At 53.3% G+C, this 12,349-nt stretch overlaps 1 protein-coding gene across 1 annotated transcript; it reads left to right on the forward strand.

The window, feature by feature from the left end:
• Positions 1-2,903: 2,903 nt before the first annotated feature.
• Positions 2,904-6,401, forward strand: NT5C1A (5'-nucleotidase, cytosolic IA; the record flags this gene model as incomplete). The annotated part of the gene is made up of 5 exons (XM_009579863.1): positions 2,904-3,071; positions 3,903-4,032; positions 4,352-4,474; positions 4,921-5,105; positions 5,396-6,401. Coding segments are annotated over 5 exons (972 nt in total), but the record flags the coding sequence as incomplete, so codon positions are not given.
• Between the last annotated feature and the right edge of the window lie 5,948 nt (positions 6,402-12,349).

A 12,349-nucleotide genomic window follows, 5' to 3' on the forward strand; every position in this document is an offset into this window, starting at 1 on the left:
CCCAAACTCGCCGGGGCTGGGGCAGCCAGAGCAGGAGGCTGTGTTGGGATGGGGTGCTGTGCAGGGTCCATGACAGCTCGTGGGACTAAATGCATCCCAAGGAGGACTGTGAGTGGGACCCCTCCCATACACATGCTTGCTATTAAAAATCAAGGGTGTTTTCCCCCAAAACTGTGATGTTTCAAGGCAAAGTGGGAGTTGTTGGGTTGTTCAGAGCACTCTGATGGAGGATTTGAGGTGCTGTGGCTGTGACTTTTTAAAGCCCATTTTTGAATGTAGTAACGATCATCTGCAGTACTAGTGGGGATGGAGAAGCATCCAAACAACCCTGAGGAGGGAAGGCTTCCAAATGAAACCTCCACGTCAAAGAAATGTCAAAATGTGGCTCCCTCCTCACAGAGCAGAATTGCCTTATTTATTAAATGTCAGCGTTTCCCAGAGAACAGCAGGGCTGTTCCAGCCCAGCCGGAGCTGGGAGCTGTGTTAGCGCCCGGGTGAGACTTTCCTGCAGAAAGCGCTCCAAAGGTGCAAATCTTCCTTGGCAAGAGTGAACAGGATCCGGCAGGTCCCATTCCCGGAGGCCGGGCTTCCCGCCCGCAGGCAGTTGGGGCTCCAGCAGCCCATGCTGGGGCAGAGTTAGGCCCCGAGCTTACGGTTATTTTTATTGCTGTGTTTATTACCTCTTAAATTAACCTCCTGCAGGCTGGTGCCTTTAAATGGCAGGGAAGGGACCTTGAGCAGCCTGTTGCCGTTGCGCAAGGTGCCTGTGCTCTTGGCACCCGCCGGGTGCAAGGTGTGCGCCGTGGGGAGATAGAGATGCAAATTCAGGCTGGGCACCCGGCTAGGCTCGGCTTATGGCCCCGCACACATATCTCACCCCCTTGAACAAGCCTCTGTGCTGTGCGTGCTGCTGACCTATTTTCTCTGCTGGGGATCCTCCTGCGGGGCTGGCTGTGGAGGATGCTCTGCCCTGTGGTCCGTCAGGGACCAGGAGCGGGGAGCAAATGCCCGGCAGGTCTCCTATATACCCAGATAAATAACCCAGTGCTGCAGGGACTCGAGAGCAGCACGGAGTGGCAGGACTCCTTGCTGAAGGCTAATGGCCGGATGTCCCAAGACTTTTAATAGTTATTAATATTTTCAGCTAATAAATGGCCCATGACACCAGAGTTACTAATTAATGAGTTGGAGTGCCAAGACTTGGCCCATGACAAGTTAATAGCTAACACCCACTGGGTAGCTAAACGTAAGATGGGGAGCTGGCTGTGGTTCACTTGTGGGAGCGATGCTGGTGTCACTGATCAGCTTCTGCGTGGAGCTGGGTGATAGTGCGTGTCCAGGGGGTCGTTCACCTGCTTTCTCAAAAGAGCCGCTTCCAAATGGGACCTTAGTTCTCTGCAAACACCGTGGGAGAGGGATCCCTCTGGCCACAGTGATGTTCTCAGCCTGAGCTAATCTGTGTCTAGTCCTAATCGCTCACTGCTTAATCTGCTTGCTGGGGATTTTTGGTACTGCTGCGGCCTTGGAGAGGTGTCTGGGACCAACCGCTCTGCAGGGCTGGCCCTGGGCACTGCTTACGGGGCGGGTGCGGTGCTGGGAATGGCATGGGGGCTGCCATTGACTCATTCCTGGGTGCGTCTCCGTGCTGGGCAGGATCAGCGGGGCCGGGTTGGGGGCAGAGCGAGCCCCGGGGCAGGCCCAGCCCTGTGGGGAGTGAAGATCCCCAATGCAGATGGGGTACCTTGTCCTTGCCAGGCTGCTGTTTCTGTAAAGCTCAGCCCTGGGCAGGGTGGGAGCTTGAACTTTGGAGCACCTGGGTGTGCGGAGCGGCTGGCCAAGGTGCCATCCTACCCCTGGGCAATCGGCATTGCCAGAGGATTACTCACAGAGCAACGTGCTACAGTGGATCCTGGAAATCACAGAGGAGCTGAGGGTGAGGTGTTTCTGAAGTGCTGACGGCCTGGATTTCACAGGCTCCCTGTGGAGATGCATCCCTGAGCTCAGCCAGAGAGTGCGTGGGCTGGGACTGCTCCCAGCTCCCGGGGAGCATCCCCTGTGTGAGCCCCCAAGCCCTGTCCTGCTCCCAGGACTCGCTGCAGGCAGAGTCTGCTGGGGACAGGGCTGCCCGCGCCACTGTCCCTCCTTAGGATTTGCTCCTCTGGGAGCGAGGATTTCTTGTTGGCCACCAGTAATGCATTTGCTTTCACGCTTGCAAGTGAGTGATGGGGTTTAACACCCTTCTGCCCTCCAAGGGGAGAGGGAGGACGGGTGGGAGTCAAGATGAGATTGACTTTCCTGGTGTCCCCTCTCTCGCTGCCAAGTCCCTCTAGAGGCCTCTTGTTGACTTCAGTGGATTTTGGATCAAGCCCTCGAACATTAATAATAATGACTCATAAATCATTGCTTGCACCACCTGTTTGTCATGTTTCCGCCCACAATAACTATATCAAGTGTTTTTATAAGCTGAGCTGGCACGGGTTGTTTGTCACATCTGGACAGCATCGTGGGAGTGCGGATCTGGCCGAGCCGCAGTGTGTGGTTTTTCCTGGCTGGGGGGGGGAAACCACACAAATTCCTTCTGCATGGGGTTGAGTGGTTCTCCTGGGGTAGCACATTGGGTCTGGATGGGTCCTGGGAGCCTGTTTGCAGTGGGAGGGCTTGGGCATGGTGTGAACAGCAGGAAAAGGCTCTCGGGTATCCTGAATGTGTGGGGACGGTGCATCAGGGCTTCATCTGCTGAAGCATTGGAAGATCAGGGTTGCAGGGTTGCCCCATTGTTCTCCAAATTGCTACGGAGGTGTCGCCCAGCCCATGGCCTTTCATGTTGAAAGTTAACAGATGCCTTTTCGGGCAGCGGGGCTGGGTGCAAGGGCTGCCTCCCCATTTTCTCCCTTTCCCTGCAGCCAAAGCCCGAGAACGCCATCACCATCGCGGTGTCGTCGCGAGCGCTTTTCCGCATGGAGGAGGAGCAGAAGATTTACAACGAGCAAGGGGTGGAGGCGTATGTGAAATACCAGCTGGACCATGAGAACGAGCCCTTCCTCCCTGGGGCTGCCTTCCCCTTCGTCAAGGTGAGCGTCCACCCGCCTAAGCTGAATCTGCACTGTGGTCCTGACCCAAAAGTTTTGGGGAGAGGGGACTGCTAGGGGGTGCTTGCATGGGGAAGGGATGGGAAATGAGCAGCGTGGCAGAAGGGATGTAGCCACAGAGCAAACAGAGGTCAAATAAACCTCCTGGCAAGTGATGTGCTTCTTCCAGGACTGAGGAAACGCTGAATTTTCCAAATTGGCAACTGAGCCCAAGAACTGAAGAAATCATCTCTTTGGATCATATTTAAAGTTTCCCTTTCGGGAATTCTCATATCTTTTTTTTTTTTTAATTACAATTTATTTATTCTTTTAAATTGGCTGAATTTAGCCTTGCTACAGAGTCAGCCAATTTCTAATTCTGACATGTTGAAATGAGGCATTTAAAACTTTAAAAATATTTTCCAATTTCTGCCTCAGTTCCACTGGATTTAGTGCAGTTTTGTGTGCTGGCCCTCACTGAAGCAATCTCTTGCCCATTCCCAATGAATAAACTAATCCACTTGGTGGGGAGAAACTTTTTCTGTTTCTGATTGATTGAAAAACACTTATCTGTAACTTTGAGCTAATTTATTCTCATCTGCTAATGAAAACTTGAAACCTTTTATGTTTGAAAATTGAAGAGTAGCTATGTGTTTTTCCTCCAAATCAGTCTTTTTTCCCCAGCTAAAGCTGCTTGCTGATGTCAGCTTGGCTCAGGGTGTAGTTGGGTTCAGGCCAGATCCCTGGTTTTGGTGAACAGAAGTGAGAAGGGGGTCAGGGCCATGCCTGGGGCTTGCTGACACTCCCCCCCCCCCTCGCCCTGGGGTGCTGCAGGCGCTGGAAGCGGTGAACACGCAGCTGCGCGAGCTCTACCCCGACAGCGAGGAGCTCTTCGACATCGTCCTCATGACCAACAACCATGCCCAGGTTGGGGTTCGCTTGATCAACAGCATCAACCACTATGGTAAGCTGAGAGCAAAGCTGTCCTTTGCGCGGGTGCTGACGGCTTTTGGGCAGAGTGTTATTGCTTGGCAGCAAGATAAGGAGACGCTTTCTCCTGTCTCTTCCTTCAAACCACATGCTGAGCCCACTTCTCCCACATTTCCTGGGCTTTGAGTGGAAGTTGGCTGGTGGTGAGGATGCTCTGGCTGCCAGCCACGCTGTTGAACAGCAGTACCAAAATTAGCCCCCATCCTGCCTGAGACTTGGGAGGCCACAGGGGAGTAGTGTCAAGGCTTGTTTGGGGGGCAATCAGGCTCACCCCGGGGTCCATCTGCCCTCAGATCTGTTCATCGAGAGGTTCTGCATGACGGGAGGGAATAGCCCCATCTGTTACCTCAAGGCCTATCACACCAACCTCTACCTCTCCTCTGACGCCGAGAAAGTGAGTGGGGCCATTGAAGAGGGTGAGTCTGGGGTCCAGCTTGGGGGGGGGCAGCGGGGGGAGCCTGGAGCCCTCACGGGGTTTGTGCCAGGAGCGATAGCTCCAATGTCCCTGTCCTTACATAGATGTGCAGCGAGGGTCTGCCTTGTCCCACATCCCATCCTTGATGCTCCAAAGAGCCTCTAGTTTCTATAGAAATAAGGCTTTCCTCGAACTCCACAGCTCTTCCAAGGCAAAGGCACTGTTTTTCCCCATTAATTCTTGAATGCAAAGGGAGGTTTGTCATCTGGGGATTTGTTTTTGCTGTAAAAGGTCTTGGGGCCAAGCTGCAGGCACTACTGGGTGCGTGCATTTCCTTGCAGTGTTTGCTTCCAGCCTGTCATGTTTTGCTCTGCTCCTCAATGGATAAGTCACAAGGCCAGGTCTTTGGGTAACTGCCACCTCTTGCCTCACGCTTTACCTCCACAGGGATCGCTGCAGCCACCATCTTCAGCCCCAGCAAAGACCTGGAGGTGTCGGAGAACCAGCTGCGCGTGGCGTTTGATGGTGACGCTGTGCTCTTCTCTGATGAGTCGGAGCAGATCGTGAAGGCTCATGGCTTGGACATGTTCTTGGAGCATGAAAAGGCTCACGAGAACAAGCCTCTGGCACAGGTAGTGCTGGGGTGCAGCCAGAAAAAGCCTCTGGGCGAGAGACAGCCCGCAGGGATGCTCTCGCCCCTGGGAACAAGCCAGGGGTCGGCATGTGGAAAGTGAGATGGGGTGGGTCAGCAGCCTGGTGCTGCTGGCCCACGGGATGGCTGAGGCTGGCCTCTTGCTGTTGTTTTGGGGGCTGACAGGGAGAAGGGGTTAGCCAGCATGTCTGGCTCTGCCGGGACTGGGTGCCTGGAGGAGGGGATAGGATGGAGGTCTGCAAAGTGATGGTTTCTTCTTGCTTTTGGCAGGGACCCCTGAAGGGCTTCCTGGAGGCCCTGGGGAAGCTGCAGAAGAAGTTCTATTCCAAGGGGCTGAGGATGGAGTGTCCCATTCGCACCTACCTGGTCACTGCCAGGAGCGCGGCCAGCTCGGGAGCCCGGGCCCTAAAGACTCTGCGCAGCTGGGGCCTGGAGACGGATGAGGCTTTGTTCCTGGCCGGGGCTCCCAAGGGGCCGCTGCTGAAGAAGATCCGTCCTCACATCTTCTTCGATGACCAGATGTTCCACGTGGAGGGAGCCAAGGAGATGGGCACTGTCGCTGCCCATGTCCCCTACGGCATCGCCCAGAAGCACAAGCGGCCGGCGCAGGAGAAGCAAACCCCGAACAGCAAGTAGCGGAGCTGGCTGGTCTCGCAGCCCCCAGCGTGTGGCACAGACTTCACCCCATGCACCACGCTCTGACCTGGGTTGTGGTCTGCAAGGCAGGGAGCATTAGCCCTGGCGAGCGCGAGGTTATTCCCCAGCGGGAGCCTTGTCGGGGGCATGGATGGAGGAGGGGGCTGACAAAAGGCTTCCTTTCGCCTCTGTATTCGTTGCAATGTTGTGGCGTTGTCCCCGTTTCTCGTGGGGCCGGAGGATACCCTGTGCTGGGCAGCCCCACGAGCCGTTTCCCTGTTCGTCCGCGCTCTGCACTTGCTTCAGGCAAAATCCCTCGAGGATGGTTCTCGCCTTTTGTGGACTGTTTGTGCCAGGCAGGTTTAACCTATTGGCGTTTCTTTAAAACCCCAGGTAATTCCCAAAGCCTTTGATTTACAAAGCAAATGTTCAGGCTGAACTGTTGAACTGGAAAGTTGGGAGTACACAAAAACCCTTCTTGCAGCTTTGAAACAAAATGTTGTCCCTTTTAACTAAAATTAAACCATAATATTGTTCCTTCACAGACCCAGCCCCTGCTCCCCAACCAGAAAATCTTTCATGTCTTTGTCCTTTCACCAAGATTTTGTCAGCTGAATAGCTTTCCTTTCGTGCACTAAAATTTGGAAAAATAGAAACAAACACTTATATATATGAAAAAAAAAAAAATCCTGTTTCCTGCTTGGAGCTTTGGGCTAGTGTATTGTTGGCCCAGGTTTTTAAATTTGGGTTTCTCAGTTGCATGAGTTAGCACTTAAAAATAATAATCTCAGTGAGGCATCCAAAGCCCAGCTCTTGTGTGAGCCATCCAGGGTCCACAGACACATGCCTAGGGCTTGAATTAAGTTAAAAGCAGGCCCTAATATATTAGGGACGTCATTTGAAGCCCATTTAGGTAAATCTGCAGAGAATTTCAGCCTGGGGGGTTTAATTAAAGGATTTTTTTTTCCCCCTTTCTAGGCTGAGCCCATATCAGTTGATAATCTTTTTCTCCTCAGCTTCTTGAAACCTCTGGTGTTTCCTAAAATAGACACCTCTGCTAGTGATGCTGTGAGAGAGAACCAAATCTCCAATTGAAAAACAAGAAGAGAAATCAATTGGAGAGCTGCTCCAAAATCGGTGTGAAAATCAAACTGACATTTCTGTACAAAGCCCTGTCCCAACGGACACTCTCAGGAGAAAAATGTAAAGATTACTTCTTTCTTGTGGTTGGTTTTTTTTCTTTTCTTTTTTTAGGCAGTACATCCCATGCTTGGGCACGAAGGATGCCCAGTGTTATCAGATAGTAGTTTTCTACAAACACCAACTCCATGGGCTGAAGTCTTCCGAGGTATGTGTCTGCCTCTGGCTCGACTTTGCAGGGGGGTTTCAGCTAAAGCAACTCAGCCCTTCCCGACAGCGAGGCTTGAGCTCGAGTTATCGCACTTTTGACAAATATATAAACAAGCTAGTGATGCCTTCAGTGGCTCGGGAGACTGTTTTCTCATTGCACTAAATCCTGCTCTAGCAGTGAAAAGCAAATTGCACTTTTTTCCCCCCTGAACTATTTTGCTTTGACAGACTGTTACTTGTCACATCTGGGTGACAAGCACCTTAGAGGAAGGTCTAAAATCCAGACAAACAAAAAAAGTCTTGAAAGAAATGAGTATCTCAGTAACACATCTATTAATATACAGGTTTATAAAAAGGTCTCATCTTTTTAATGTGAACCCCAGATACTGGGATCTGAACTGTATCTCCGAGACCTTTTTGGCAGCTGGGAGGGGGAGAACAGCCTGGCCTCCCAGTAAACATTTCCAAGGTGTCTCCTGAAGATCGCATCATGGAAGCCATCAGCTCGCAAATGGGCTGCACCGGGGCCTCCCGCCAGCCCGGGAGGTGACGTTGCAAGAGGAACAGGGTTGTCAGCAAGCCCTTAGGAACCCCTAGCCAGGGCAAGGGTGCTGGTGGGATCGGATACAGGGTGCAAGCACAGCCACTGGGGATGGGTGCTTGCACCGGGTGCCGTGGGGGATGCGTGCTTTGGATGAGGAGTGTGCAGGGGGAGATGCCCTGTCGGAAGGTGCTGTTAGCTCCAGGGAAGCAACGTGCTGTGGTTTTGGGGCAGGGCAGCTTTCACTGCTGCCTTTCCGGGCCCTGAGATGCACAGGGAGCTGGGTGCAAGCTGTCGGGCAGGGGCACAGTGCAGGCAGGAGTTTTAGTCACTCTGCTTAGGGTCCTCCTGCTGCCAGCGCAGCTTAGGGACTCGCTGGGAGACATCAGGCTTGGGAAACGGGCCCCAAGTGAGGTAGACCTCCCTTTGCACCTCCTGAGCCCTTCCTGTGCGGGGAGGATTTTCTATTCCTGCAATGGGTGCCCCATTTGCTTTTATCCACATGGCTTCTTACATTTTTATCTCCTCCATCACTACAACTGGCAGATGTGGATTTGCTGCTTGTGTACTTTCCTAGTGTGCCCATCCGTGACATCCCCTCGGGCTAGGGGAGCGATGCGGTCCCCAGGATGGGCTGCATGGGCTGGGCACATCTCCCACCCTGATGGGCCAGTGCTGTTGTGCCTCTTGTGCCGTGCTGGCCGACGACTGGACTTTCCCGCTGTGTGTTGTTGCTTGTGAGTTTCACTTCATTGTCCTCCAGCGGTTTTTCTTGTGAATGGACTGCCATGTTAATGAAATCCCTCTGGGTGTTTTTCTGTAATAAACTGTGTTGGTCCCAGCCCGGTGCTCTCTGTTGCCATTCTCACAATGAGTATTTTGGCTCCCTGGTGCAGCCAGCAAGAGAGTTTGGGGTCCCTGTTTGGGACCTCCCAGGTTTTATGGTGAAGGGGTGGGGGTGATGAGAAGAAAAAAGGGCCTTTTGGGATTTAAAAGAATTCAGAAAATGTAATAAAAGCAGCTACCTGGGAACTGGAGACCTCTGGGAGAGGTGGGATTCCAGAGTTGAAAGATGTGCTGTGATACAGCTACCTCCCTCTGCTTCGTGAACAGGCTTTTATTGTAACCTGGACTCATGATGAAGTCCTAGGTAAAAATACAATTTGGCAGAAGACTCTTGTCAATTTGATCTTCTCCCAGCTAACAGGTGGGAGGCAGCAAAAGCTTTTTAGAGGAGATTTATTGCCGCTGAAGTACCGGGTTTATCCGAATAGCGACACTGCAGTTCTGGTGTTGGCTCCTCCCCGCCAATAAGGAGAACAGATGGGTTAGGGGGAAGCAACAAATTCTCCATCCGTCACCAAATATAGCCAAGGAATGTCCATCGGCCCCAGGGCAGCATCTCTGCTATGGGTGTTTGTTTGAGGGACAGATGACCCTTGGCAGAGAGCGTTCTCATGCAGCCTTGTTTGCTGGGCTGCCTTCTCCATGCCCATTCCGAATCCTGCGTGTTCTTCCACCAGATGCCTGGAGGAAAAAAAAGTCAAACTCCAGCACGGATAAGGTCCATGTTGCACCAGTGAATGTCCAGGTGGGCCCAACCAGCCCTGAGAGATGAGGATGTCCATGCCAAAGCCAAGAGCTGGCTCTGATGTTCATGCAAAGACCACCCCGAGCCCATGACTCGCTCTTGGGGACCAGTGTTGGCATTGTGGCCAAGGAGCCAATGGGTCATGGAAAGACATGGGCCAAGGCCATGGAGGGACGGAAGGGGGGAGGTTTGTGCAGTTGGGTCTGTGATGTCTTGTCGTTGGTTTGCTGCACGCTTGAGTTTTTGTTTCTGTTGCCTGTTTTCTGAGCTTTTTCCTTCATCAGGCATCGAAGGGCTTTGCAATGAGTGTGCTTTAAAATAAAGAACATGGAGGAGGAGAAAGCGGAGGCAGAGCTGATGGAGAATTATGCTGCCACTCAGCTGTTGTCAGTGCAGATGTTCAGAAGGTAATCATGGCCTTTGAATAGCAAGAACAGCTTTTCATGACGAACCCAGAATTTAACCCCAAGAACTTGTGGGGCTTCTTGGTAAGCGTGTGACGCCCCTGATGACCAGCTGCATGGCAGGGAGGTTGGGCAGAGCGCGAGCTCTGCTCTCCTGGTCCTCATGTACATAGGGTAAGTCATGACACCTCCCTGCCTCAGTTTCCCCTTCACCATAACAGAGATCAGAATGATCCAGAGGTAATGTCTTCCTTGCAGAAGAAAAGCAGAAATCCAGGAGTGCTTTTAAGTGTAGTGAAACCCCGTATCTCCATGGTGATGCCTGCATGCCCTGGGACAACCCCCTGGTCCCAGGCTGCACTGACGGGGACTCCACCATGTCCCTGCAGCACATTTAGTTTTACGTCCTTTCTGGAGTGTAGAATAGGGACCAACAAATGTGAGCAGGGACATGCAGCCATCCCAGGAGGCTGAAATGTCAGGGCAGGGGACCTGGTGACAGGGTGACAGAAACACCTGGAGTTGGAAGAATAGATAAGAGGACCTGACGGCAAGAGAACAAGCAAAGGGCACTTGCTATCAGCGCTAGCGGGACTGTGCCAGGATTTGGACAGCCTGACCATCTCGTTCCTTCGACACCGCTATTTATAGCAGTGTTCGCTGATGCCTCTGTCACCGGAGCCTAAAATGGTTCCCCTGTGTGCAACCGGGGCGGCTGGGCTCAGCCGTCCCGCGCTGGGGAGGCCACCAACGAAGCAGTGACTCAATGGAGCGTGTGTGAAGCTGCTCATCTCCCCGCTGACGGAGGAAGCCGGCGTCTCCCTCTGCCAAGAAGCAGCTCCACGCTGGGCCAGCTCCTTGGAAGATGCACCAGACGGTTTCTGTTTAAGGCCTGGCCCCTCACCAGAAAGAGTCAGTGGGGTAAATAGACCCACCTTCCACCCCACTTCTTTCTTCGCCCCCGAACTGGGACTTGTCCGACTCTGGGAGCCAGTGGTTTCCACAGCTTGATGCTGGTCCTTAAGATAGCTGTGGGAATACTCTCTGCATTGCCCATGCTGGTGGAAATAACCCTTTGGTTACTGGGCTGGAGCAAAATGCAAGAGGGCAAAGATTTTGTAACTGCAGAACAAATATGCCCCGTTCCCCGCCTGGAGATTTGCCTTTTTAAAAACTGCTTCATTTTCCCAGTTCTGCCCAGGCCAGTGAGCCATGGAGGCGGAGATCTCTCTGTCCTGGCATTTTCCCATTCCTGCAGCGAAAGCTTCGTTTCCAGGGCTGCACTTCAAAGCTTGCTGGCAGCGCTGTGCCGGATAGGACTGTGCACATAATCCCGCCAAGGAGAGGAGGGGGTCTCCGCAGCCCTGGGGCTACAGATGCTGGGCAAGTATGGCTGTACCCACCAGGGAGCAGTGGCCAGCCTCATGCTGCTGTGAGCTTGGCACAACTGGTGCCAAATTTTCTGATGGAATGACTTGAGAAGAGATGGGCATTAGTGTTTAAAAAAATATATATAAATAAAATCCTCAGGGATAGCATCGAGCAGTCCTGCCTACAGGATGGGACTTTTGCTTATTTTCTCCCTTAGGGTGAATTGCATGGTTATCCCTTCTCTCTGTGGCAAAAAGGGGATGCAGAGGCCAGGACCAGCTCTGAATTTTTAAGCTTTACCCGGTGGGAGCTCACATCCTGCTGACTGGCGGTACCCATGAGCAGCCCAGCAGCTGGAACCGGCCCGTGCTCATGCTGTGGCTGTGTCCTTGTCACCGTGGCCGTCAGCAGCGAGCAGGGAGCAGCAGTTTCCCCCTCAAGATAAAGCAAACCCGTTCAGGGCTGTGCAAGTTAGCATCCGCAGGCAGCAAATCAATGCCGTCCCCCCCGAAATGGGGACTGCTTCCAGTCACAACAACCAGACCACCGCCTTACGAAATGCTGTCCAGAGGCAGCAAAGCTCCGAGCAAGGACCAGCAGAGCCTTTATCTGTGGAATTGTGTGAGAGGGAGGATAAATGAAGGAAAATTTGCTCTGATTGCCCTGTGAGGGAAACCTGGCTTTGCTGGCTCCGTGCGGTGCTTGCTTTTGGGTTACATCTGCCAGCAATTTGTGCACGGGTGGAAACGGTTGCGTGTGCTGGAAATTCACGCTTGTCTTGACGGGAATGCGTTTTCCCCAGGGAACGGCGGGCCTGTTTCTGCTGCCATGACTCTGGGGACGGGGACAGTTGTGGTGCCGAGTGGGTGCCACGAGAGGGCGCGAAGGGCTGTGCGGCACGGCGGGAGGATGCGATGGTGGCGGGTGTCCCCCTCACAGGCGTTCTTCGTGGGCCAACATGCTCCAAATGGCATCACCACCTTCCGCGGTGCTGCCTGTTGCTCCTTCCCCTTCAGGCCTGTGTTTGGGGAGTGTGTGAGTGGGCATCCCTGCCTCAGCGCAGTCCCGGTGGCCATCTTAGCCCAAAGGTGTTTGCCAACCGCCACCTCATGGGGTATGTCCTCCATGGGGAAGGGCAGCCACTTTAAGCCCACCAAGCTGGGAATGGAGGGTTTTTCCTCAGTGCCAGCTCTGGCATGGGGCACCATGTCCACAGGTGCTGGTGTGGCACTGAGGTAGACCTGCCATCTTGGGCACTGTGGTGCTGAGGCGGAGCCGCCATCTTGGGTGCCGAGGCAGGGCTGCCATCTCGGGTGCCACAGCAGGGTGGC

The sequence above is a fragment of the Fulmarus glacialis genome, unplaced genomic scaffold (genome assembly GCF_000690835.1).
Source record: "Fulmarus glacialis isolate BGI_N327 unplaced genomic scaffold, ASM69083v1 scaffold28366, whole genome shotgun sequence".
NCBI classification, from domain to species: domain Eukaryota; kingdom Metazoa; phylum Chordata; class Aves; order Procellariiformes; family Procellariidae; genus Fulmarus; species Fulmarus glacialis.